The sequence below is a fragment of the Scyliorhinus torazame genome, chromosome 8, assembly GCF_047496885.1.
Source record: "Scyliorhinus torazame isolate Kashiwa2021f chromosome 8, sScyTor2.1, whole genome shotgun sequence".
Taxonomy (NCBI): domain Eukaryota; kingdom Metazoa; phylum Chordata; class Chondrichthyes; order Carcharhiniformes; family Scyliorhinidae; genus Scyliorhinus; species Scyliorhinus torazame.
Window position 1 is genome coordinate 9,261,899 of NC_092714.1, and position 26,266 is coordinate 9,288,164.

General features: G+C 49.1%; 1 protein-coding gene across 2 annotated transcripts in view; it reads left to right on the top strand.

Annotated features, from left to right (window-relative positions):
• robo1 (roundabout, axon guidance receptor, homolog 1 (Drosophila)) overlaps window positions 1-26,266 on the top strand; it is a 1,056,574-nt gene that overhangs the window by 211,082 nt on the left and 819,226 nt on the right. For both annotated transcript variants that reach the window (XM_072513063.1, XM_072513065.1), the window contains exon 2: window positions 14,544-14,671. In XM_072513063.1, the coding sequence (XP_072369164.1) occupies window positions 14,575-14,671 (97 nt within the window). In that variant the 5' untranslated portion in view covers window positions 14,544-14,574. The remainder of the gene's footprint in view (window positions 1-14,543; window positions 14,672-26,266) is intronic.

Here is a 26,266-nt window from a genome sequence, read left to right on the forward strand (position 1 = left end):
CTATCTACCTTTGCCTTAAAAACATCCGACGAGGTCGCCTCAACTGCGTCCCTGGGCAGGGAATTCCACAGATTCACAACCCTTTGGGTGAAGAAGTTCCTCCTAAATCTGCTCCCCCCTTATTTTGAAGCTAAGCCCCCTAGTTCTGGTTTCACCCGCCGGGGGAAACAACCTCCCTGCTTCTATCTATTCCCTTCATAATTGTATTTGTTTCTTTAAGATCCCCCCTCATTCTTTTAAATTCCAATCAGTATAGTCCCAGTCTACTTCCTCTCTCCTCATAAGCCAATCCTCTCGACTCCGGAATCAACATCGTGCATCTCCTCTGTACCCCCTCCAGCGCCAGTTCCTTTCTCCGTAAGGAGACCAAAACTGTACACAGTGCTCCAGGTGTGGCCTCTCCAGCACCCGATACAGCTGCAACATAACCTCCCTGCTTTTAAACTCCATCCCTCGAGCAATGAAGGACAACATTCCATTTACCTTCCTAATTACCTGCTGCACCTGCAAACCAACTTTTTGCCATTCATGCACAAGGACACCCAGGTCCCTCTGCACAGCAGCATGCTGCAAATGTTTACCATATAAACAATAGTCCATTTTGCTCTTCTTCCAACCAAAATAGATGACCTCACATTTATCAACATTGAATCCATCTGCCAGACCCTTGCCCACTCACTTAAACTACCTGTATCCCTCTGCAGACTTTCAGTGTCCTCTGCACACTTGGCTTTACCACTCCATCAATATTTTTTCCAATTAAAGGTCAATTTAGCCTGGCCAATCCACCCACGCTGCACATCTTTGGGTTTAGCGGGGGAGAGACCCACGCAGGCATGGGGAGAATGTGCAACCTTCACACAGATAGTGACCCGAGGCTGGGATCGAACCCAGGTCCACAGCGCTGTGAGGCAGCAGAGCTAATAACTGCCACCCACTAATTGGCAAACGGGGATGGGCAATAGATGCTGGCCCAGCCAGCGACACCCAAATCAAATGAATGAATAAGCAAAACGCACCTGTGGCAGAAGATCTTGGTTTAACATTCCACCTGAAAGATGGCACCCCTGATAGTGCAGCACTGCCTCAGTACTACACTGCAAATGTCAGCCTGGGTTAGCCATTCAAGACTCTGATTGGCTCTCCTGCTTGCAGAGGCCATCCGACCTCCCCCACGGGATGTGGCTCTCGGGTCTGTCCTGTTAGTTGGTCTCCTCCAGGAGTGCCACAGGTGACTGGGACCCGGATACCACAGGCGTTGGGGTCTGCATACTGTTCCGACACCTGAGAATCTCAGAGGAAACAATTCTGCCTCTGTCTTTGTGCTTTTCTCACTCTTTCCCCTCTTGCTTTGTCTCTAGGAGCCTGTCCCTGATTTTCTTTCTCCTCCTCTCGGTCTATCTCATCCCTCTTCTATTTCTTTGGCTGTCTTTACCATTCTGTCTCTCCATTCCTACCTCTATTACTTCCGCTGTCTGCCTCTATCTCTCTGTGTCCCTTTCTATAAAGACTGAAGCACTCTTCTCCAGGAAAGTTACGAAGGGGGGGTGGACAATCGGAGAGGTTACTTCCAGTTTTGAGGGTGTAAAAAAACATGAGATAGACGGTAATGAGAATTCAGGAGAAGTCCTTTTACCCTGAGAGTGGTGGTGAGGATGTGGAACTCACTGCCACTGGGCATGTTTGAGGTGAACGATGGAAATGAGGGAAAGCTGTATAAACACATGAGGGAGAAAGGAATGGAAGGATATAGAAAATAGTAGCAGGAGGAGGCCATTCGGCCCTTCGAGCCTGCTCCGCCATCCATTACGATCATGGCTGACCATCAAGTTCAAGACCCTGATCCCGCCTTCCCCCATTTCCCTTGATCCCTTTAGCCCCAAGAGCTATATCTAATTCCTTCTTGAAATGACACAATGTTTAGGCCTCAACTACTTTCTGTGGTAGCAAATTCCACAGATTCACCACTCTCTGGGTGAAGAAATTTCTCCCCACCTCAGTCCTAAAAGCGATAATGTGGAGATGCCGGCGTTGGACTGGGATGAGCACAGTAAGAAGTCTTACAACACCAGGTTAAAGTCCAACAGGTGTGTTTAGAATTACTAGCTTTCGGAGCGCAGCTCATTCACCTGAGGGAGGAGCTGCACTCCTAAAGCTAGTGATTCGAAACAAACCTGTTGGACTTTAACCTGGTGTTGTAAGACTTCTTACAGTTCTAAAAGGTTTACCCCTTATCCTCAACTATGACCCCCTAGTTCTGGACTCCCCCACCATTGGGAACATTCTTTCTGAATCGACCCTGTCTGATCCAGTTAGAATTTTATAAGTTTCTATGAGATCCCCTCTCAGCCTTCTAAACTCCAGTGAATATAATCCGAACCGATTTAGTCTCTCCTCATATGACAGTCCCGCCATCCCTGGAATAAGCTTGGTAAACCTTCGCTGCTCTCCCTCCATCGCAAGAACATCCTTCCTCAGATAAGAACACTGCAGGTGTGGCCTCACCAATGCCCTATACAATTGCAGTAAAATATCTTTATTCCTGTACTCAAATCCTCTCGCTATGAAGGCCAACATACCATTGGCCTTCTTTACTCCCTGCTGTACCTGCGAGCTTACTTCCAGGGACTGATGCACAAGGAAACCAAGGTCTCGCTGAGTATCCATTTCTCTCAATTTGCACCCATGCAAATAATAATCTGCCTTCCTATCTTTGCTGCAAAAGTATATAACCTCACATTTATCCACATTATACTGCATCTGCCGTGCATGTGTCCACTCACTCAGCCTGTCCAAATCTCACTGAAGCATCTCTGCATCCTCCTCACAGCTCACCCTCCCACCCAACTTTGCATCATCTGCAAATTTTGAGAAAATAAATTTAGTTCCCTCGTCCAAATCATTAATATATAATGTGAACAGTTGGGGCCCTAGCACAGATCCCGTGGGTACCCCACCAGTCACTGCCTGCTAATCGGAAAAAGACCCATTTATTCCAACTTTTTGCTTCCCGTCTACTAACCAGCTTTCTCCCCATCTCAAGACACTACCCACAATCCATGCACTTTAACTTTACATAGAAATCTGTTACGTGAGACCTTGTCGAAAGCCATCTGAAAGTCCAAATAAACCACATCCACTGGTTCTCCCTGGTCAACTCTACTAGTTGCATCTTCAAAGAATTCTAGTAGATTTGTGAAGCATGATTTTCTTTTTGTAAATCCATGCTGACTCTGTCTGATTACACCACTGCTTTCCAAATGCTGGGCTATGAAATAGTCCTTGATAATGGACTCGGTCGGGCAACTTCCCTACTCCTGATGTTAGGATCGTTGATAGGGTGAGATGAAGGTGGGTGGGAGGAGATGTGTGTGCAACATAAATACCAGCAAGGAGCAAATGGGCCGAGTGGCCTGTTTCTATGCTGTAAATTCTATGTACCTTGTTGCTCTGTATTTCAACTATATCTCTTGGTTTGCTGTCTACATTTCTAGTTCCTAGCTTCTATCCTTTCCACGCTCTCTTTTTGTGTCCCCAGTTGGTTTTCCTTATACATCAGTGGGTTCAGTTGATACCACCCTCACCCGAGCCACAAGGCGATGGGTTCAAGTCCCACGAGCACAGAAATCTAGACTGACACCACAGTGCAGTGTTGAGGGAATGCTGCACTGTCGGAGGCTTCGCCTTTCTAATGAGGTGTCAAACCACTTCGCGTGGATGTAAAAGGTCCTTAGTACTGTGGTTTTATCATAACTGTAAGCACTGCAAGGGTTAATGAAATGTCTAGAGTAGCCACTAGAGGGAGCTACAGATACAACTATATAAGGCATCGATGCTAAGCCTAGGGTGGCATGTGGCGCAGTGGTTAGCACTGGGACTGTGGCGCTGAGGACCCGGGTTTGAATCCCAGCCCTCGGTCACTGTCTGTGTGGAGTTTGCACATTCTTCACATGTCTGCGTGGGTTTCACCCCCACAACCCAAAGATGTGCCAGTTAGGTGGACTGGTCACGCTAAATTGCTCATTAATTGGAAAAAAATAAAAATTGGGTACTCTAAATATTTTTTTTAAATTGATGCTAAGCCTTGGGGGAGAGTAGTGCTGGAGTTAGCTAGAGACAGACAGAAGTATAGATAGTGTGAGTAAGAGAAGGTCATAGTTTATGACAGTATTAAGATTAGTTGTAGATGAGTGTAGTTTATATGTTAACAATCAACTATGTATTATTTCAAAGTACGTGTCTAATCCAAGTTAGTAGATTTATAGCTTTGTTCAAGTTCAAGCTATTTTGTGGTCTTTGTGAACACTACGCCAACCATGCTGAATTTAGCAATGCAAAGAACACCACAGGTACTATTTTGAAGAGGAGCAGGCGAGTTCTCCCCAGTGTCCTCTCCATTATCTATCTCCCGATCGACCTCACAAACGGTAATGAGCTGCTCATTATCAGGTTGTTGTTTGTGGGGGTTTTCCAGGAGTCAATCAGCTGTGATTTGCAACCGTGACTACACTTCAAAAGTTCTCCATTGGCAGTAACGTGGGCTAGATTGTCCTTTGGTTGTGAAAGGTGCAATGGGAGCGATTTAACGGCGTTGTCGCTTCCGCATTGGTGTCAGGACGAGGCCATTGATTCTCGTGATTGGCCTCTTGTGAGATATCTGATGTTCAAAATGCCTCGCCAGATTTAATGGAGACTTGCGAGATGTCGAGATCTGGATCTCGCCCTCACTGGGGCCATGAGATTAATTTAAACATGCGTTTACGGGATTCTCCCGTTGTCCGGGTCTTAACGGACGTGTCTGGGAGACCTCGCCAGGACGCCAGTTAGTACTGCTTTCCACAAACCAGTCATAATGGCACCTGTGGGGGCCTCCTAGGCCATTAGAGACCCCTGGGTGGTCGGGGGCAGGGCAGCGTGGTACCCTGGCACTCCCACTGGCACCTGGACACTGCCAGGGTGCCCAGGAAGCACTGCCAGGTTGACGCTGCCAGGGATCAGGCACAGGGGGGCCTTACCAGGTGGAGGGCGACTGAGGGGGTCCTCCTGGACGCCTCCTCATGGTTGCAGGGGGCGGGGAGGGGTGGTTGGAAATGGGGGGGGGGTGGGGGCTGTAAAGCGGGGGGAGATCGGGGGAGCCAGACAAAATGGCGACCTGATCTTCGAGGAGCCTCCCCTGCTCGGCCCGCAGGCAGGAACTGACCCAAGTGTGACCTCGGCAGAGAGAAACTCTCCGAGGCCAAAAAAACACCCCACAAAGTGCCGTTAAACGGCGGCGGGTTTCCCGGAGCTGCAGACACTGAGAAACACCCCTCTAAACACGCCCAAAACCGGACATAGATTTTATCATATAGATTTTACCGGACAGGAATAGTGCCAGAGGACTGGAGGACAGCAAATGTGGTCCCTTTGTTCAAAAAGGGGAGCAGAGACAACCCCGGCAACTATAGACCGGTGAGCCTCACGTCTGTAGTGGGTAAAGTCTTGGAGGGGATTATAAGGGACAAGATTTATAATCATCTAGATAGGAATAATATGATCAGGGATAGTCAGCATGGCTTTGTGAAGGGTAGGTCATGCCTCACAAACCTTATTGAGTTCTTTGAGAAGGTGACTGAACAGGTAGACGAGGGTAGAGCAGTTGATGTGGTGTATATGGATTTCAGCAAAGCGTTTGATAAGGTTCCCCACGGTAGGCTATTGCAAAAAATACGGAGGCTGGGGATTGAGGGTGATTTAGAGATGTGGATCAGAAATTGGCTAGCTGAAAGAAGACAGAGGGTGGTGGTTGATGGGAAATGTTCAGAATGGAGTACAGTCACAAGTGGAGTACCACAAGGATCTGTTCTGGGGCCGTTGCTGTTTGTCATTTTTATCAATGACCTAGAGGAAGGCGCAGAAGGGTGGGTGAGTAAATTTGCAGACGATACTAAAGTCGGTGGTGTTGTCGATAGTGTGGAAGGATGTAGCAAGTTACAGAGGGATATAGATAAGCTGCAGAGCTGGGCTGAGAGGTGGCAAATGGAGTTTAATGTAGAGAAGTGTGAGGTGATTCACTTTGGAAGGAATAACAGGAATGCGGAATATTTGGCTAATGGTAAAGTTCTTGAAAGTGTGGATGAGCAGAGGGATCTAGGTGTCCATGTACATAGATCCCTGAAAGTTGCCACCCAGGTTGATAGGGTTGTGAAGAAGGCCTATGGAGTGTTGGCCTTTATTGGTAGAGGGATTGAGTTCCGGAGTCGGGAGGTCATGTTGCAGCTGTACAGAACTCTGGTCCGGCCGCATTTGGAGTATTGCGTACAGTTCTGGTCACCGCATTATAGGAAGGACGTGGAGGCTTTGGAGCGGGTGCAGAGGAGATTTACCAGGATGTTGCCTGGTATGGAGGGAAAATCTTATGAGGAAAGGCTGACGGACTTGAGGTTGTTTTCGTTGGAGAGAAGAAGGTTAAGAGGAGACTTAATAGAGGCATACAAAATGATCAGGGGGTTGGATAGGGTGGACAGTGAGAGCCTTCTCCCGTGGATGGATATGGCTGGCACGAGGGGACATAACTTTAAACTGAGGGGTAATAGATATAGGACAGAGGTCAGAGGTAGGTTCTTTACGCAAAGAGTAGTGAGGCCGTGGAATGCCCTACCTGCTACAGTATTGAACTCGCCAACATTGAGGGCATTTAAAAGTTTATTGGATAAACATATGGATGATAATGGCATAGTGTAGGTTAGATGGCTTTTGTTTCGGTGCAACATCGTGGGCCGAAGGGCCTGTACTGCGCTGTATTGTTCTATGTTCTCTGTTCTATGTTCTAAATCGAGCCCAATATAAATGCAACTCTGAGTGAGTGGGGGGTGTCGCCAATGGTTGGCGGCCACTGTGAGACTCTCTGTGATGTCTCTATAGGAGTTAATTTACTGATGGTGCCTAAAAGATCCCGCCGGTGGAGTGCGGAATGCAATGCATTGATTAAATGTTTTGCATTCTTTACAGGGAATTATCTCTCTCGACATTCACTCCCCCCCGCCCCCCCCCACCATCCAGCCATACACATAGCCTCCTGCATCTCTCCCCTGGGCATCGGCGGTTTAATCTGTCATTGATTTCAGTAATGATTCAGATTGTGAAGGCCAGAGTGGAGTCAAACGCCAGGGCCCACCGAAACAATAGAAGCAGCGATTAGCTCCCTCCCAGGGCTCTCTCTTTCTGTGGGATAACGGAACTCTGCGGATAATTTCTGGGGATCGGGGGAGGTGGCGGGGCAAAGGAAAATTGTGACGTCGTCCGTCAACCGTGAGGTGTTTCCTTTCCAACCAACCTGAGGGACCAAATAATGGCAAAGATTGAGTTCAAAAGATTTTAATTAGTAGAGAGGAGGCCAGGGAGCGACGGAGGCTTAGCGTGGTGTTTTTAATCATTGAATAACAGATCGGTACGAAAGAGGGCCATTTGGCCATGCACAGCTGTGCCAACTCTGTGATAGACCCGTCAAATTGCTCCCAACATCCTGCCTTTCTCCAGAGCATTACACATATTTTCCCTTCAAGTAGATATGCCTTTTAAATATGACTGTGGAATCCACCCTTTCAGACCGTCCACTCCACAACTCGCCGTGTAAAAAATGTTTCCTTATGTTGCCTCAAATCTGTGTCGTCTCCATAACAAACGCTCTGCCCGCCCCCCCCAGAAATAGATTATCCTCATTTGTTCTCTCAAAACAATCACACTGAAATTACAGCACAGAAACGGGCACTTCTGCAGGTTCGAGATTTTGCCAGAAAGGAGATACAGAGCTTCCCGGGGGAGCCGGCCTCCACATTGCTGGAGGAGGTGCTGGCGACAGGGGGACTGGAGAAGGGTGTAGCGTTGGCGGTTTACGGAGATATTTTGGAACAGGAGAGGGAAGGGATCAAAGCAAAGTGGGAGGAAGAGTTGGGAGAGGATATGGAGGAGGGGTTCTGGTGTTGAGGTGCTCCGGAGAGTGAATGTCTCCACCTCGTGCGCGAGGTTGGGGCTGATACAGCTGAAGGTGGTATACAGAGCACACCTCACGAGGGCGAGGGTGAGCCGATTCTTTGAAGGAGTGGAAGATGTGTGTGAACGGAGGGGGGGGGGGGGGGGGGGGGGGCGTTAATCACGTTCATATGTTTTGGTCCTGTCCAAAGCTGGAGGATTACTGGAAGGAGGCCTTTAGGGTAATTTCTAAAGTGCTGCACGTGAAACTGGACCCGGGCCCCCAGGAGGCCATATTCGGGGTGTCGGACCAGCCAGGGTTGGAAACGGGTGCGGAGGCAGATGTTGTAGCCTTCGCCTTGGTGATCGCCCGAAGGTGGATCCTGATGGGTTGGAGAGCAGCCGCTCCACCCTGTGCCCTGGCGTGGCGGGGGGACCTGTTGGAATTCTTGACTCTTGAGAAGGTTAAGTTTGAACTGAGGGGAAGGATGGAGGGGTTCTACAATTCATGGTCATTATTCATGCTGCACTTCCAAGAACTGGATCACATCGAACATTAGTTGGGGGGGAGGTGGGAGGGTTGGGGGGAGGGGGGCGATGGTTGGGGGGAGGGGGGCGATGGTTGGGGGGAGGGGGGCGATGGTTGGGGGGAGGGGGGCGATGGGTGTTAATGGCGACTGTGGGTGATTCCTGATTCCTTTTTGTCATTTGTTCGTGTGAACATGTGGGCGAATGTTTGGGGTTTGGTGGGAGGATGGGATCGTTGTTATTGATATGGGGATTGACATATTTGTTACTGATTATTGTTTATTGTTGGTGGGTGTAAATTTGGGAGAAAATGTGAAAAAGGAGGAGAATAAAAAATATTTAAGAAATAAAGAAACTGGCCCCTTCAGGCTGGTATTTACATTCCACCAGAACCTCTTGTCACCCACCCTCATCTCACCCGGCCACCATCTTCTCCTGTTCCTTTCTCCCTCTTGTCCTAGAATCCGTACAGTGCAGAAGGAATCCGCTCGGCCCATCGAGTCTGCCCCGATGGTAAGAGCATCCCACCTAGGTCTACTCTGCCGACTTATCCCCGTCACCCCACCTAATCCCCACGTCTTGGGACAATGAGGAGCAATTTATCATGGCCAATCCACCTAACCTGCACACCTTTGGACTGTGGGAGGAAACCGGAGCACCTGGAGGAAACCCACCCAGACACAGCGGGGGGGAGCAAACTCCACAGAGTCACCCGAGGCCGGAATCGAACCCGGGCCCCTGGCGCTGTGAGGCAGCAGTGCTAACCACTGTGTCGCCGCGTCGATTTTACCCAGTTTCCCTTTAAATGCCTCGGTGTTATTTGCCCCAACCACTCCCAGGTAGTGATTTCCACATTCTCACCACTCTCTGGGTAAAGAGATTTCCCTGAACTCCTTCTTGAGTTGATTACAATCTTATCTTTGTGACCAGTGCTCCTGCCGAGCTGCACGGGAGCGTGCCTGCGCGGCCGCCTGGGATTATGGGAGCGTGCCTGCGCGGCCGCCTGGGATTATGGGAGCGTGCCTGCGCGGCCGCCTGGGATTATGGGAGCGTGCCTGCGCGGCCGCCTGGGATTATGGGAGCGTGCCTGCGCGGCGGCCTGGGATTATGGGAGCGTGCCTGCGCGGCGGCCTGGGATTATGGGAGCGTGCCTGCGCGGCGGCCTGGGATTATGGGAGCGTGCCTGCGCGGCGGCCTGGGATTATGGGAGCGTGCCTGCGCGGCGGCCTGGGATTATGGGAGCGTGCCTGCGCGGCCGCCTGGGATTATGGGAGCGTGCCTGCGCGGCGGCCTGGGATTATGGGAGCGTGCCTGCGCGGCGGCCTGGGATTATGGGAGCGTGTCTGCGCGGCCGCCTGGGATTATGGGAGCGTGCCTGCGCGGCAGCCTGGGATTATGGGAGCGTGCCTGCGCGGCCGCCTGGGATTATCGGAGCGTGCCGGCACGGCCGCCTGGGATTATGGGAGCGTGTCTGCGCGGCCGCCTGGGATTATGGGAGCGTGCCTGCGCGGCAGCCTGGGATTATGGGAGCGTGTCTGCGCGGCCGCCTGGGATTATGGGAGCGTGCCTGTGCGGCAGCCTGGGATTATGGGAGCGTGTCTGCGCGGCCGCCTGGGATTATGGGAGCGTGTCTGCGCGGCCGCCTGGGATTATGGGAGCGTGCCTGCGTGGCAGCCTGGGATTATGGGAGCGTGTCTGCGCGGCCGCCTGGGATTATGGGAGCGTGCCTGTGCGGCAGCCTGGGATTATGGGAGCGTGTCTGCGCGGCAGCCTGGGATTATGGGAGCGTGTCTGCGCGGCCGCCTGGGATTACGGGAGCGTGCCTGCGCGGCAGCCTGGGATTACGGGAGCGTGCCTGTGCGGCCGCCTGGGATTCTGAACACATCCATCAACCTGCTCTGTTGTGAAGGGACCAATCCCAGCTTTTTCTGTCTCTTCACGTAACTGAAGTCCCTCATCCCTGGTGTCCACAGGGAAGAAAATCAGGATTTATATTTTCGGGACAATGAAATAAAGCTAGCACAAAGATACATGCAAGGAGAAACTGGACAAACACACGAGGGAGAGGAATGGAGGGAGATGGAGACTGGGTGATATGAAGATGGATTAGAAGAGGCTGGTGTGGAGCAGAAGTACCAGCAGGGACCAATTGGGCTGAATGGCCTGTATCGATGTAAAGTATTCATTGCCTGGTTACATCTTGCCAAGGTCATCCCCACACCCCCACTACTTGCCTTCAAACAACCGCGCAATCTCAAACCATTGTTTGCAGTAAACTACCTAGCCTTCAGAACAGTGACCACGACACCACACAACCCTGTCATGGCAATCTCTGCAAGACGTGCCAGATCATCGACATGGATACCACCATTACACGTGAGAACACCACCCACCAGGTACGCGGTACATACTCGTGCGACTGGGCCAACATTGTCTACCTCATACGCTGCAGGAAAGGATGTCAAAGAACAAAGAACAAAGAACAAAGAAATGTACAGCACAGGAACAGGCCCTTCGGCCCTCCAAGCCCGTGCCGACCATACTGCCCGACTAAACTACAATCTTCTACACTTCCTGGGTCCGTATCCTTCTATTCCCATCCTATTCATATATTTGTCAAGGTGCCCCTTGAATGTCCCTATCGTCCCTGCTTCCACTACCTCCTCCGGTAGTGAGTTCCAGGCGCCCACTACCCTCTGCGTAAAAAACTTACCTCGTACATCTACTCTAAACCTTGCCCCTCTCACCTTAAACCTATGCCCCCTAGTAATTGACCCCTCTACCCTGGGGAAAAGCCTCTGACTATCCACTCTGTCTATGCCCCTCATAATTTTGTATACCTCTATCAGGTCGCCCCTCAACCTCCTTCGTTCCAGTGAGAACAAACCGAGTTTATTCAATCGCTCCTCATAGCTTATGCCCTCCATACCAGGCAACATTCTGGTAAATCTCTTCTGCACCTTCTCTAAAGCCTCCACATCCTTCTGGTAGTGTGGCGACCAGAATTGAACACTATACTCCAAGTGTGACCTAACTAAGGTTCTATACAGCTGCAACATGACTTGCCAATTCTTATACTCAATGCCCCGGCCAATGAAGGCAAGCATGCCGTATGCCTTCTTGACTACCTTCTCCACCTGTGTTGCCCCTTTCAATGACCTGTGGACCTGTACTCCTAGATCTCTTTGACTTTCAATACTCTTGAGGGTTCTACCATTCACTGTATATTCCCTACCTGCATTAGCCCTTCCAAAATGCATTACCTCACATTTGTCCGGATTAAACTCCATCTGCCATCTCTCCGCCCAAGTCTCCAGACAATCTAAATCCTGCTGTATCCTCAGACAGTCCTCATCGCTATCCGCAATTCCACCAACCTTTGTGTCATCTGCAAACTTACTAATCAGACCAGTTACATTTTCCTCCAAATCATTTATATATACTACAAAGAGCAAAGGTCCCAGCACTGATCCCTGTGGAACACCACTGGTCACAGCCCTCCAATTAGAAAAGCATCCCTCCATTGCTACCCTCTGCCTTCTATGGCCTAGCCAGTTCTGTATCCACCTTGCCAGTTCACCCCTGATCCCGTGTGACTTCACCTTTTGTACTAGTCTACCATGAGGGACCTTGTCAAAGGCCTTACTGAAGTCCATATAGACAACATCTACTGCCCTACCTGCATCAATCATCTTAGTGACCTCCTCGAAAAACTCTATCAAGTTAGTGAGACACGACCTCCCCTTCACAAAACCGTGCTGCCTCTCACTAATACGTCCATTTGCTTCCAAATGGGAGTAGATCCTGTCTCGAAGAATTCTCTCCAGTAATTTCCCTACCACTGAAGTAAGGCTCACCGGCCTGTAGTTCCCGGGATTATCCTTGCTACCCTTCTTAAACAGAGGAACAACATTGGCTATTCTCCAGTCCTCCGGGACATCCCCTGAAGACAGCGAGGATCCAAAGATTTCTGTCAAGGCCTCAGCAATTTCCTCTCCAGCCTCCTTCAGTATTCTGGGGTAGATCCCATCAGGCCCTGGGGACTTATCTACCTTAATATTTTTTAAGACACCCAACACCTCGTCTTTTTGGATCACAATGTGACCCAGGCTATCTACACCCCCTTCTCCAGACTCAACATCTACCAATTCCTTCTCTTTGGTGAATACTGATGCAAAGTAATCATTTAGTACCTCGCCCATTTCCTCTGGCTCCACACATAGATTCCCTTGCCTATCCTTCAGGGGCCAACCCTTTCCCTGGCTACCCTCTTGCTTTTTATGTACGTGTAAAAAGCCTTGGGATTTTCCTTAACCCTATTTGCCAATGACTTTTCATGACCCCTTCTAGCCCTCCTGACTCCTTGCTTAAGTTCCTTCCTACTTTCCTTATATGCCACACAGGCTTCGTCTGTTCCCAACCTTTTAGCCCTGACAAATGCCTCCTTTTTCTTTTTGACGAGGCCTACAATATCACTCGTCATCCAAGGTTCCCGAAAATTGCCGTATTTATCTTTCTTCCTCACAGGAACATGCCTGTCCTGTATTCCTTTCAACTGACACTTGAAAGCCTCCCACATGTCAGATGTTGATTTGCCCTCAAACATCCGCCCCCAATCTATGTTCTTCAGTTCCTGCCTAATTTTGTTATAATTAGCCTTCCCCCAATTTAGCACATTCATCCTCGGACCACTCTTATCCTTGTCCACCAGTACTTTAAAACTTACTGAATTGTGGTCACTGTTACCGAAATGCTCCCCTACTGAAACATCTACCACCGGGCCGGGCTCATTCCCCAATACCAGGTCCAGTACCGCCCCTTCCCTAGTTGGACTGTTTACATATTGTTTTAAGAAGCCCTCCTGGATGCTCCTTACAAACTCCGCCCCGTCTAAGCCCCTGGCACTAAGTGAGTCCCAGTCAATATTGGGGAAGTTGAAGTCTCCCATCACCTCAACCCTGTTGTTTTTACTCTTTTCCAAAATCCGTCTACCTATCTGCTCCTCTATCTCCCGCTGGCTGTTGGGAGGCCTGTAGTATACCCCCAACATTGTGACTGCACCCTTCTTATTCCTGATCTCTACCCATATAGCCTCACTGCCCTCTGAGGTGTCCTCCCGGAGTACAGCTGTGATATTCTCCCGAACAAGTGGCGCAACTCCGCCTCCCCTTTTACATCCCCCTCTATCCCGCCTGAAACATCTAAATCCTGGAACGTTTAGCTGCCAATCCTGCCCTTCCCTCAACCAGGTCTCTGTAATGGCAACAACATCATAGTTCCAAGTAGTAATCCAAGCTCTAAGTTCATCTGCCTTACCCGTAATACTCCTTGCATTAAAACATATGCACTTCAGGCCACCAGACCCGCTGTGTTCAGCAACTTCTCCCCGTCTGCTCTGCCTCAGAGCCACACTGTCCCTATTCCCTAGTTCTCCCTCAATGCTCTCACCTTCTGACCTATTGCTCCCGTGCCCACCCCCAGTCCTGAAGCATGGTACATTGCTGAGACCATGCAGACGCTGCGACAACGAATGAATGCGACAGTCACCAGGCAGGAATGTTCCCGTCCAGTTGGGGAACACTTCAGCAGTCAAGGGCATTCAGCCTCTGATCTCAGGGTAAGCGTTCTCCAAGGCGGCCTTCAGGACGCGCGACAACGCAGAATCGCCGAGCAGAAACTTATAGCCAAGTTCCGCACACATGAGTGCGGCCTCAACCGGGACCTGGGATTCATGTCACATTACATTCATCCCCCACCATCTGGCCTGCGAAATCCTACCAACTGTCCTGGCTTGACACAATTCACACCTCTTTAACCTGGGGTTACCCCATCTCTGGATCTGTAAAGATTTAATCACCTGCTAATGCTCGCATTCCTAGCATTGTCTGGCATCTTTGAATTTGTCTATATATGTGTTTCTGGAACCTCTTCATTCACCTGAGGAAGGAGCAGCGCTCCGAAAGCTAGTGACATCGAAACAAACCTGTTGGACTTTAACCTGGTGTTGTGAGACTTCTTACTGTGGTTAAATTAAGGCATTTGTCTCTGTTTTTCCTCCTCCACAGGGCTGACTGTGATGTGAGAGGGTCCCACACCATGAGGGAGCGATGGAGAGGAGCCGCTTGCCTCGCTGTTGTCTTCATCCTCCAATTGGTAACCTCGCAGCACCTGTCTGTGTGGCAGATCGATCCAGGTGAGGGAAGCCTCCTGATTCCTGTCCCCATTTCCCCCCCCCCCCCCCCCGAACCCCCAACTCTCCCACTCGCACCCTGGATTTCCCCCTGTGCTGTCTCTCTGCGTATCGGTCTCTATGTCTCTGTCTGTGTGTCTCTCTCTGTCTGCGTGTCACCAATCTGTGCTTCTTCCGTTGCACCACTTGTCATCGCCACTGAAATATTTTCCTGCCGTTTGTTCGCACCCTGCAATAACCCTGAGGAAATAAAACCATCTGTCACCTGTAAACAGTGATCTCCCTCACTTCCTTTGCTTCAATCCTCTCCTGTAACTCTTGTTGGGGTAAATTCCACACATGGCCCCTCGTTAGGGTAAATTCCACAAATACTGACCCCTGTTGGAGTATGGGCGGCACGGTAGCACAGTGGTTAGTGCTGCTGCTTCACCGTGCCAGGGCCCCAGGTTCGAATCTCACTTGCGTCACTGTCTGCACGTTCTCCCCGTGGCTGCGTGGGTTTCCTCCGGGCGCTCTGGGTTCCTCTCACAAAATCCCGAAAGACCTGCTTGTTGGATAATTTGGACATTCTGAACTCTCCCTCCGTGCACCCGAACAGGTGCGAGAGGGGATTTTCACAGTAACTTCATTGCAGTGATAATGTAAGCCTACTTGTGACAATAATAACGGTTATTATTATTAAATTCCACAGACACTGCCCCCTGTTGGGGTGAATTCCACAGACACTGCCCTCTGTTGGGGTAAATTCCACAGACACTGTCCTCTGTTGGGGTAAATTCCACAGACACTGCCCCCTGTTGGGGTGAATTCCACAGACACTGCCCCCTGTTGGGGTAAATTCCACAGACACTGCCCCCTGTTGGGGTAAATTCCACAGGCACTGCCCTCTGTTGGGGTAAATTCCACAGACACTGCCCTCTGTTGGGGTAAATTCCACAGGCACTGCCCTCTGTTGGGGTAAATTCCACAGGCACTGCCCTCTGTTGGGGTAAATTCCACAGACACTGCCCTCTGTTGGGGTAAATTCCACAGACACTGCCCTCTGTTGGGGTAAATTCCACAGACACTGCCCTCTGTTGGGGTAAATTCCACAGACACTGCCCTCTGTTGGGGTGAATTCCACAGACACTGCCCTCTGTTGGGGTAAATTCCACAGACACTGCCCTCTGTTGGGGTAAATTCCACAGACACTGCCCTCTGTTGGGGTAAATTCCACAGGCACTGCCCTCTGTTGGGGTAAATTCCCCAGGCACTGCCCTCTGTTGGGGTAAATTCCACAGACACTGCCCTCTGTTGGGGTAAATTCCACAGACACTGCCCCCTGTTGGGGTAAATTCCACAGACACTGCCCTCTGTTGGGGTAAATTCCACAGACACTGCCCTCTGTTGGGGTAAATTCCACAGACACTGCCCTCTGTTGGGGTAAATTCCACAGGCACTGCCCTCTGTTGGGGTAAATTCCACAGGCACTGCCCTCTGTTGGGGTAAATTCCACAGACACTGCCCTCTGTTGGGGTAAATTCCACAGACACTGCCCTCTGTTGGGGTAAATTCCACAGGCACTGCCCTCTGTTGGGGTAAATTCCACAGACACTGCCCTCTGTTGGGGTAAATTCCACAGACACTGCCCTCTGTTGGGGTAAATTCCACAGGCACTGCCCTCTGTTGGGGTAAATTCCACAGGCACTGCCCTCTGTTGGGGTAAATTCCACAGACACTGCCCTCTGTTGGGGTAAATTCCACAGGCACTGCCCTCTGTTGGGGTAAATTCCCCAGGCACTGCCCTCTGTTGGGGTAAATTCCACAGACACTGCCCTCTGTTGGGGTAAATTCCACAGACACTGCCCTCTGTTGGGGTAAATTCCACAGACACTGCCCTCTGTTGGGGTAAATTCCACAGGCACTGTCCTCTGTTGGGGTAAATTCCACAGACACTGCCCTCTGTTGGGGTAAATTCCACAGGCACTGCCCTCTGTTGGGGTGAATTCCACAGACACTGCCCTCTGTTGGGGTGAATTCCACAGACACTGCCCTCTGTTGGGGTAAATTCCACAGGCACTGCCCTCTGTTGGGGTGAATTCCACAGACACTGCTCTCTGTTGGGGTAAATTCCACAGACACTGCCCTCTGTTGGGGTAAATTCCACAGACACTGCCCTCTGTTGGGGTAAATTCCACAGACACTGCTCTCTGTTGGGGTAAATTCCACAGACACTGCCCTCTGTTGGGGTAAATTCCACAGACACTGCCCTCTGTTGGGGTAAATTCCACAGACACTGCCCTCTGTTGGGGTAAATTCCACAGACACTGCCCTCTGTTGGGGTAAATTCCACAGACACTGCCCTCTGTTGGGGTAAATTCCACAGGCACTGCCCTCTGTTGGGGTACAGTTTGCTGCAACTAAGCCTTATTGAGTCCCCGATTGGGGCAAATGATGAACCCCTGGAGTGTGACAGCTTCCGAGATCTCAGTGGAAAGAGTGCAATGTTCAATTGTTTTTACAAATAAGGATTTATTATTTGTGGAGCTGGATTCTCCGTTTTTGGGACTATGTCCTCATGCCAGCGGCAGAACGGTGGAGTTTTACTCTGGAAAATCCTGGATCAAAGGGACACGAATTCCCAGCCCTGCAGGGGACTAGCAGGGACCCGGAGTAAACCCTTGTGCTGCAGATACGAGCCCCCTCACTTCCGGGTCGGAGGCCGTGCATGCGCACGGCGGCCTCCAGCAGCCGCATAGTGCTCCATGGCGGACTCGGGCAGCAGAGGTAGACCCACAAAGGAGACCCCCAATCGGCCGCGTGCCGCCATTTTCCGTATTCCGACCGGCTGGACCAGGTTAGTTCCACGGCGTCGGGCTGGGGGCGGTGAATGTCCGAGCGGGCTTCGTCAGAGCAATGGCCCCCGGCGGCGCGGCGTACTCCCCGCTGACGCCGCTTTTCGGTGCCTGGAGAATCGGTGAACAGGCGCCGGTCCTGATTTCCACGGCAAACTGGATTCTCCGCCCCGACGCCGGACGCAATTTTGGCGCCGGGGTGCGGAAAATCCAGCCCGTTAACTTTAGACGTTGCACGTGAGAACGCCCTCTTGAAAGTGAGGTGTTGGGTGCTCTGAGGTACAGACGAACCAACACGGTTGCGATTGGTACAAAGCAGTTTTATTCCATCTAACTATTTATACATCAGACTTGGCACTCAGCACGTTGTGACTGTGTGAGTGTCTTGCTATGAGGTCCTGGCCCTGTGCTGTCTCCAGATGGACTGCCCAGGAAGTGTCGTGTTTCTTGTTTTATACTGTGTCTGCTCTTGTCTGTGATTGGCTGTCGTGTTATGTGTGCTAATTGGTCCGTTGGTCTGTCTATCATTATGTATGTGTTGTGATGTATGTTTGAATATCATGACAGAAAGGACAAGCATATTCTCAGAGCTCATGGTGTAGGGAGTAATCTATTAACATGGATGGAGGATTGGTTAGCTAACAGGAAACAAAGACTTGGCACAACTGGATCATTTCCGGGTTAGCATGTTGTAACAAGTGGAATGCCATAGGGATCAGCGCTGGGACCTCAACTATTCACCTTCTATATCAATGACATACATGTAGGTAGGAAAGTAAATTGTGAAGAGGACATAAGGGGTCGGCAAATGGATATTGATAGGTTAAACAATTGAGTAAAAAATATGGCAAATGGAGTATAATTTGAGCAAATGTGTTCGCTTTGGCAGGAAGACCAGAAAAACAGAATGTAATTTGAATAGAGAGAGAATACTGATCTCTGAGGTGCAGAGGGATCTGGGCATCCAGGTACATGAATCACAAAATGTTAGTTTGCACGAACAGTGAGTGATCAGAAATGCAAATGGAAAGATGGTGTTTATTGTAAGGGGAATGGAATATAAAAGTAAGGACGTTTTGCGCCAGTTGTATAGGGTGTTACACATCTGAACCACATCTGGATAGTTGACAGGGTGGATACTGCGGAAATGTTCCCCCTTCTGGGAGAGACTATAACTTGGGGACACAGTTTAAAAATAAGGAGTCTCCCGTTTAAGATGGAGATGAGGGAAAAAAAATTCTCTCAGAGGGTCTTGACTGTGAAATTCGCATCGTCAGAGAGCAGTAGAGGTTGGGTCATGTATTATTTTTCAGGGTGATTATTTAGATAGAGTAGATAGATATTTAGCACAGTGGTTAGCACAGTGGCACATTGTGCCAGGGACTCAGGTTCAATTCTGGCCTCGGGTGACTGTCTGTGTGGAGTTTGCACTTTCTCACCGTGTCTGCGTGGGTTTCCTCCGGGCGCTCCGGTTTCCTCTCACAGTCCAAAGATACGCAGGTTAGATGTATTGGCCGTGATAAATTGCCCCTTAGTGTTCATAATATGTATAGGTTAGATTCAGAGTTCAGTGGGATAGGGCGGGTGAGTGAGCTTGGGTGAAGTTCTCTTTCAGAGGGGTGGTGCAGACCCGATGGGCCGAATGGCCTGCTGTACTGTAGGGATTCTATGATTGCCTAACACGGGAGTCAATGGATATTGGGGATCGGCAGGATAGTGGTATTTAGACCACAGTCAGATCAGCATGATCTTATCAAATAGCAGAGCAGGCTCGATGGGCCGAATGGCCTCTACCTGCTCCTAATTTGTATGTTCATGGTGATGAGGAATGGGATTTGCCCAAGTTGGAATGAGCTCGGGAAAATTTTTTAGATTAAGATCATTCCAACAAATCTCTACCCATGTCACAACCACCAAGAAAGCACAACAGCGCCTATACTTCCTCAGGAAAGTAAGGAAATTTGGCATGTCCACATTAACCCTTACCAACTTTTACAGATGCACCACAGAAAGCATCCTATTGGGCTGCATCACAGCCTGGTATGGCAACTGCTCGGCCCAGGACCGCAAGAAACTTCAGAGAGTCGTGAACACCGCCCAGTCCATCACACAAACCTGCCTCCCATCCATTGACTCCATCTACACCTCCCGCTGCCTGGGGAAAGCGGGCAGCATAATCAAAGATCCCTCCCACCCCGCTTACTCACTCTTCCAACTTCTTCCATCGGGCAGGAGATACAGAAGTCTGAGAACACGCACGAACAGACTCAAAAACAGCTTCTTCCCCACTGTCACCAGACTCCTAAATGACCCTCTTATGTGCTGACCTCATTAACACTACACCCTGTATGCTTCATCCGATGCCAGTGCTTATGTTGTTACATTGTGTACCCTGTGTTGCCCTATTATGTATTTTCTTTTATTTCCTTTTCTTCCCATGTACTTAATGATCTGTTTGAGCTGCTCGCAGAAAAATACTTTTCACTGTACCTCGGTACACGTGACAATAAACAAATCCAATCCAATCCTATTTGCTTTATCTGTGAAAATAGAATGAGTGTCACATTCTATGGAGTTTCTTGCCCACCTCATGTTCAGCATGATTCCTTCGTAGTTCCGAAAAATGCCCAACAGGGTGAGGGGAATCTCAGCCCCCTCCAGCTCTTCGACAAGCTTTGCCAATCCTTATTATTTTGAGTGCTTTAGTTTGAGTTACCAACTCCTCCAGAAAATATCCCGTGGCCACCATTTTAAAGAAGAGCGAGTGGTTGAAGGCTGGAATGCCACTGCCTGGAGGTGTGGTGGCGGGAGCTCCAATCGAGGCATTCAGGAGGGCATCGGATGATTACTTGAATAGAAACAATTTGCAGGGGTACGGGGAAAAGGCAGGGACTGGCACTGAGTCACGATGCTCGTTTGGAGAGCCGGTACAAAGACAATGGGCCGAATGGCCTCCTTCTGAACCGTAACAGTTCTGTGAATCTGTCATGAGCAAAGTGTTTCTCCCAGGTTCCCTGATCAAGATTTTTCCCTCATCCAACATCACTTGAAAAATCGGCGAACCTGTTCATTAGCACATTGCTGTTTCTGGGAGCTTGCTCTGTACAAATTGGTTGCTGTATTTCCTATATTACAACATTGACTCTGAAGTTATTTGGTACATTCTGTGCTCCGGGAGACCACTATATTTAAAATCCCTCCCTATCTCTGTAAACCCCTCCAACCCAATAAGCTCTTGCAACTGCTGCTTTCTTCCACTTGTAGCCATTGGCCTATCTGGCGATTAACATTACTCTGTCATTGGTGGCTGTGCCTTTAGCTCTGGAACTGCATCCCTAAACCTCTCTGCCTCTCGACCTCTCCATTCTCCTTTAAAACACTTCTCAAAAAGCCTTTGACTACCTGACCCTGTGTCAAAGTTTGCTCGTTAGAGTCCCTATGAAGCACCTCAGGACATTGACTTTTAGTTAAAGGCGCTACATGAATGCACGCTGTTGTTCTCTAATCACTGCTCATTGCTGACGTTGTTCAACCCTGGTACCATACTAATAAATCATCCCTTGGCAGGTTAGATTTAATGCTTAGCAGCATGAAGTGATTCATTTTGGTAGCAATGATGAGGAGAGACAATGCAAAACAGAGGATGTCATTCTCAAGGAGGTACTGTGAGTTCTTTATGTTGATCAGATCCCAGGATGGTTGGCGTAGTGTCCACAAAGACCGCAACTAGCTTTTATATCAAACAAAACTAAAGATTTATTTACATTACTTAATTGAATTCGACTCTTATTTCGACATGATAAACAATTGACAATAATCATACAATCTACACTCATCTAACACTAATCTCTACACTAATACAATAACTATGATCTGCTCTCACTCACACTGGGCAGGATTCTCCGTTACGCCGGCCGGTCAGTGGGGTTTCCCATTGTGGGGCAGCTGCACGCCGTCGGGGAACCCCCGGGCGGCCGGCATAACGGAGACTCCCGCCGGCGGAGAATCCCGCCCACTATCTTTCCCACAGTCTGTTCTCTGGCCTTCTCCTCAACTCTCTCCCAGAAAGCTTAGCATTGATGCTTTATATAGTTCTGCATCTAGCTCCCTCTCGTGGTTGATTCGGACATAATATTAACCCTTACAGTTCTGTACATTTCTCATAATGTCACAGGTACAGGAGTGGGTGTAAGTGGACAAATAATTAAAGTTTGCAGGACAGGTTGAGAAAGCGTTTGAAAAGCATTTAGCACCCTGGGCTTCCTAAATAGATGTCTCGAGTACAAGGAAGGTATGGTGAACCTTTATTAACCACTGGTTTGACCACAACTGGAAGACTGTGTCCAGTTATGGGCTGTGCACTTTCGGAAGGATGTGACGGCCCGAGGGAGGTTGCAGAAAAGATTCATGTGAATGATTCCCAGGATTTCAGTTACACGGATAGATTGGAGAATCCAGGGCTCTGTCCCGCGAGAAGGTTTCGAGAAGATTTGAGCGAGGCAAACGCGGCCGGTTGTTCGGATCCGGAACGCACAGCCTGGGAGTGATGGGGGAGGCGGGGTCAATCGAGGCTTTCAAAGGGGAATTGGGGAAAGATCTGAGGAGAAAAGGATCTATGGACCTCCGGGAAAGGGCTGGAGAGTGGGAATAACTCGTCCACGTAGAGTCATGGAATCATAGAATCTACGGCATGGAGACAGGCCCTTCAGCCCTCCAAAACGGCCACCGAAACTAACCCCATTTGCCTGCATTTGCCCCATATCCCTCTGAACCTTTCCTATCCATGTATCTGTCCCAACCCCTTTTAAATGTTGTCGATGTCTGTGCCTCAACCACTTCCTCCAGTAGCTCATTCCACACATGTACCACCCTCTGTGTAAAAAAGTTGCTCCTCAGGTTCCCATTCATTCTTCCCCCTCTTAACTTAAACCTGTGCTCTCTAGTTCTCGATTCCCCAGCCCTGGGAAAAAGACACCTGATCCATGCCTCTGATGATCTTATACACCTCGATAAGATCATCCCTCAGTCTCCTACATTCCAAAGAGAAAGCCCTCGCCTGACCAAACTCTCCCTGTAACTCAGTCCCTTGAGTCCTGGCAATATCCTTGTAAATCTCTTCTGCAGCATCTTTCCGATAGCAAGGCGACCAAAACTGAACTCAATACTCCAGGTGCAGCCTCACCAAGGTCCTGCACAACTGCAACATAACTACCCAACTTCTAGACTCAATGCCCTGACTGATGAAGGGCAGCATGTAGATGGGGCAGTCTTCTTCACTGCCCCATCTACCTGTGAATCCACCTGAAGAGAACCGTGCACCTGAACTCCAAGGTTCTTCTGTTCCACGATGCTCCCTCAGGTCCCACCATTCACCGTGAAAGTCCTCCCTTGATCTGACTTACCAAAATGCAACGTGCAGCGAAGCAGCACAGGTGCGACAGGTCAAGTGGCCTCCTTCTGCGCTGGAACTATTCTGTGTCCCTTTGACCTCCTCTGCTGCCAGGAAACCGGTGGCGGCTACTGCCCTGACAGATTGCAATTCTGAGTGAAATTTGCAAGTTTGATCGTGGGGCGGGAAGGTTTTTGCTGTTAATTTAATAATTATTCAACTTTCCTGATAGCAAGTTGGCGGGGCACGGGGAGGGGTGGCGGGGGAGCTCAATATCACAGAGCAGCCAAATCTGCTGTAGTGCCAAGCTGATTCGGGAACAGTGCCAAGTGTCAGATAAAATGAGAATAGGTTTGTTTCTGCCAAGTTGTACTCGAATTCATTCAGCATTCCCTCAGTGCCTCTTTCTGGGCGAAATGATTTATTTTCTCTAAAGCTTATTTCAATCAGGAAGCAGATTGCAACACGGAATATTTATTTAATTCTCTTCCCTTGTACAAAACCCTTTCGGTCAGACGCTTCTCTCTCTCGCTCTACTTCAATTCTTTTTCAGTCACTTTTCATTTCAGTGAGTTTAATTGATTTTCCCTGCCACCGCCTCCCCCCCTACTGCCCCCCCAACCCCCCCCCCCCACCCCCCCCCCCCACCCTCACCCCCCCACAGGGTGCCAAGCCCAGCTACAGAATGAATTATGGAGCGTTTACGAAATCGTGGTGCTAATGCAGGGGATCAGACTGTCAGACTTGCCTTGAAAAACCACGGAGAAGGCGCTGTGCGGAGGCTCAAAGGGCCATTTAATATTGCAATGGCCAACGATATTGAAAGATTATGGGAAATAGTAAATCAATTGTCAGAGAAGCTGCACAAGGTGGGAAAATCCATATTCAACACCAAGCACACGCTAAAAACTGGCAGAATCCACATTCCGGGGAAGCAGTTTTCTCAAACAACGTAATATAGATAATAAACATGAAGGAATCGAATCGAGGGGTTCGGAATGGTTTATATATTGAATAACAGATACCCGGGAGTGAGTTACAGACTGGAATCTAATCAAGGGGTTCGGGGTGGTTTATATATAGAATAACAGGTACCCTGGAGTGAGTTACAGACTGGACTCTAATCGAAAGTTCCAGGGTGGTTTATATAAAAAATAACAGATACCCGGGAGTAAGTTACAGACTGGAATCTAATCGAAAGTTCCAGGGTGGTTTATATATAGAATAACAGATACCTGGGAGTGTGTTGCAGACTGGAATCTAATCGAGGGGTTTGGATGGTTTATATATAGAATAACAGATACCCGGGAGTGAGTTACAGACTCGAATCTAATCGAGGGGTTCGGGATGGTTTATATATAGAATAACAGATACCTGGGAGTGAGTTACAGACTGGAATCTAATCGAGGGGTTCGGGGTGGTTTATATATAGAATAACAGATACCCGGGAGTGATTACAGACTGGAATCTAATCGAAAGTTCCAGGGTGGTTTATATATAGAATAACAGATTCCCGGGAGTGAGTTACAGACTGGAATCTAATCGAGGGGTTCGGGATGGTTTATATATAGAATAACAGATACCCGGGAGTGAGTTACAGACTGGAATCTAATCGAGGGGTTCGGGGTGGTTTATATATAGAATAACAGATGCCCGGGAGTGAGTGACGGACTGAAATCTAATCGAGGGGTTCGGGGTGGTTTATATATAGAATAACAGATACCCGGGAGTGAGTTACAGATTGGAATCTAATCGAGGGGTTCGGGGTGATTTATATATAGAATAACAGATGCCCGGGAGTGAGTGACGGACTGAAATCTAATCGAGGGGTTCAGGGTGGTTTATATATAGAATAACAGATACCCGAGAGTGAGTTACAGACTGGAATCTAATCGAGGGGTTCGGGGTGGTTTATATATTGAATAACAGATACCCGGGGGGGGGGAGTTACAGACTGGAATCTAATCAAGGGGTTCGGTGTGGTATATATGCAGAATAACAGATACCCGGGAGTGAGTGACAGACTGGAATCTAATCGAGGGGTTTGGTGTGGTTTATATATAGAATAACAGATACCCGGGAGTGAGTTACAGACTGGAATTTAATTGAGGGGTTCGGGGTGATTTATATATAGAATAACAGATACCCGGGAGTGAGTTACAGACTGGAATCTAATCGAGGGGTTCGGGGTGATTTATATGCAGAATCACAGGTACCCGGGAGTGAGTTACAGACTGGATTCTAATCGAGGGGATTGGGTCATTTGTATATAGAATAACAGATACCCGGGAGTGAGTTACAGACTGGAATCTAATCGAGGTGTTCGGGGTTGTTTATATATAGAATAACAGATACCCGGGAGTGAGTTACAGACTGGAATCTAATCGAGGGGTTCGGGATGGTTTATATGTAGAATAACAGATACCCGGGAGTGAGTTACAGACTGGAATCCAATCGAGGGGTTCGGGGGGTTTATATATAGAATAACAGATACCCGGGAGTGAGCGACAGACTGGAATCTAATCGAGGGGTTCGGGGTGGTTTATATATAGAATAACAGATACCCGGGAGTGAGTTACAGACTGGAATCTAATCGAGGTGTTCGGGGTGATTTATATGCAGAATAACAGATACCCGGGTGTGAGTGACAGACTGGAATCTAATCGAGGGGTTTGGTGTGGTTTATATATAGAATAACAGATACCCGGGAGTGAGTTACAGACTGGAATCTAATTGAGGGGTTCGGTATGATTTATATATAGAATAACAGATACCCGGGAGTGAGTTACAGACTGGAATCTAATCGAGGGGTTCGGGGTGATTTATATGCAGAATAACAGGTACCCGGGAGTGAGTTACAGACTGGAATCTAATCGAGGGGTTCGGGGTGATTTATATGCAGAATAACAGGTACCCGGGAGTGAGTTACAGACTGGATTCTAATCGAGGGGATTGGGTGGTTTGTATATAGAATAACAGATACCCGGGAGTGAGTTACAGACTGGAATCTAATCGAGGGGTTCATGGTGGTTTATATATAGAATAACAGATACCCGGGAGTGAGTTACAGACTGAAATCTAATCGAGGGGTTCAGGGTGGTTTATATATAGAATAACAGATACCCCGGAGTGAGTTACAGACTGGAATCTAATCGAAAGTTCCAGGGTGGTTTATATATAGAATAACAGATACCCGGGAGTGAGTTACAGACTGGAATCTAATCGAGGGGTTCGGGATGGTTTATATATAGAATAACAGATACCCGGGAGTGAGTTACAGACTGGAATCTAATCGAGGGGTTCGGGGTGGTTTATGTATAGAATAACAGATGCCCGGGAGTGAGTGACGGACTGAAATCTAATCGAGGGCTTCAG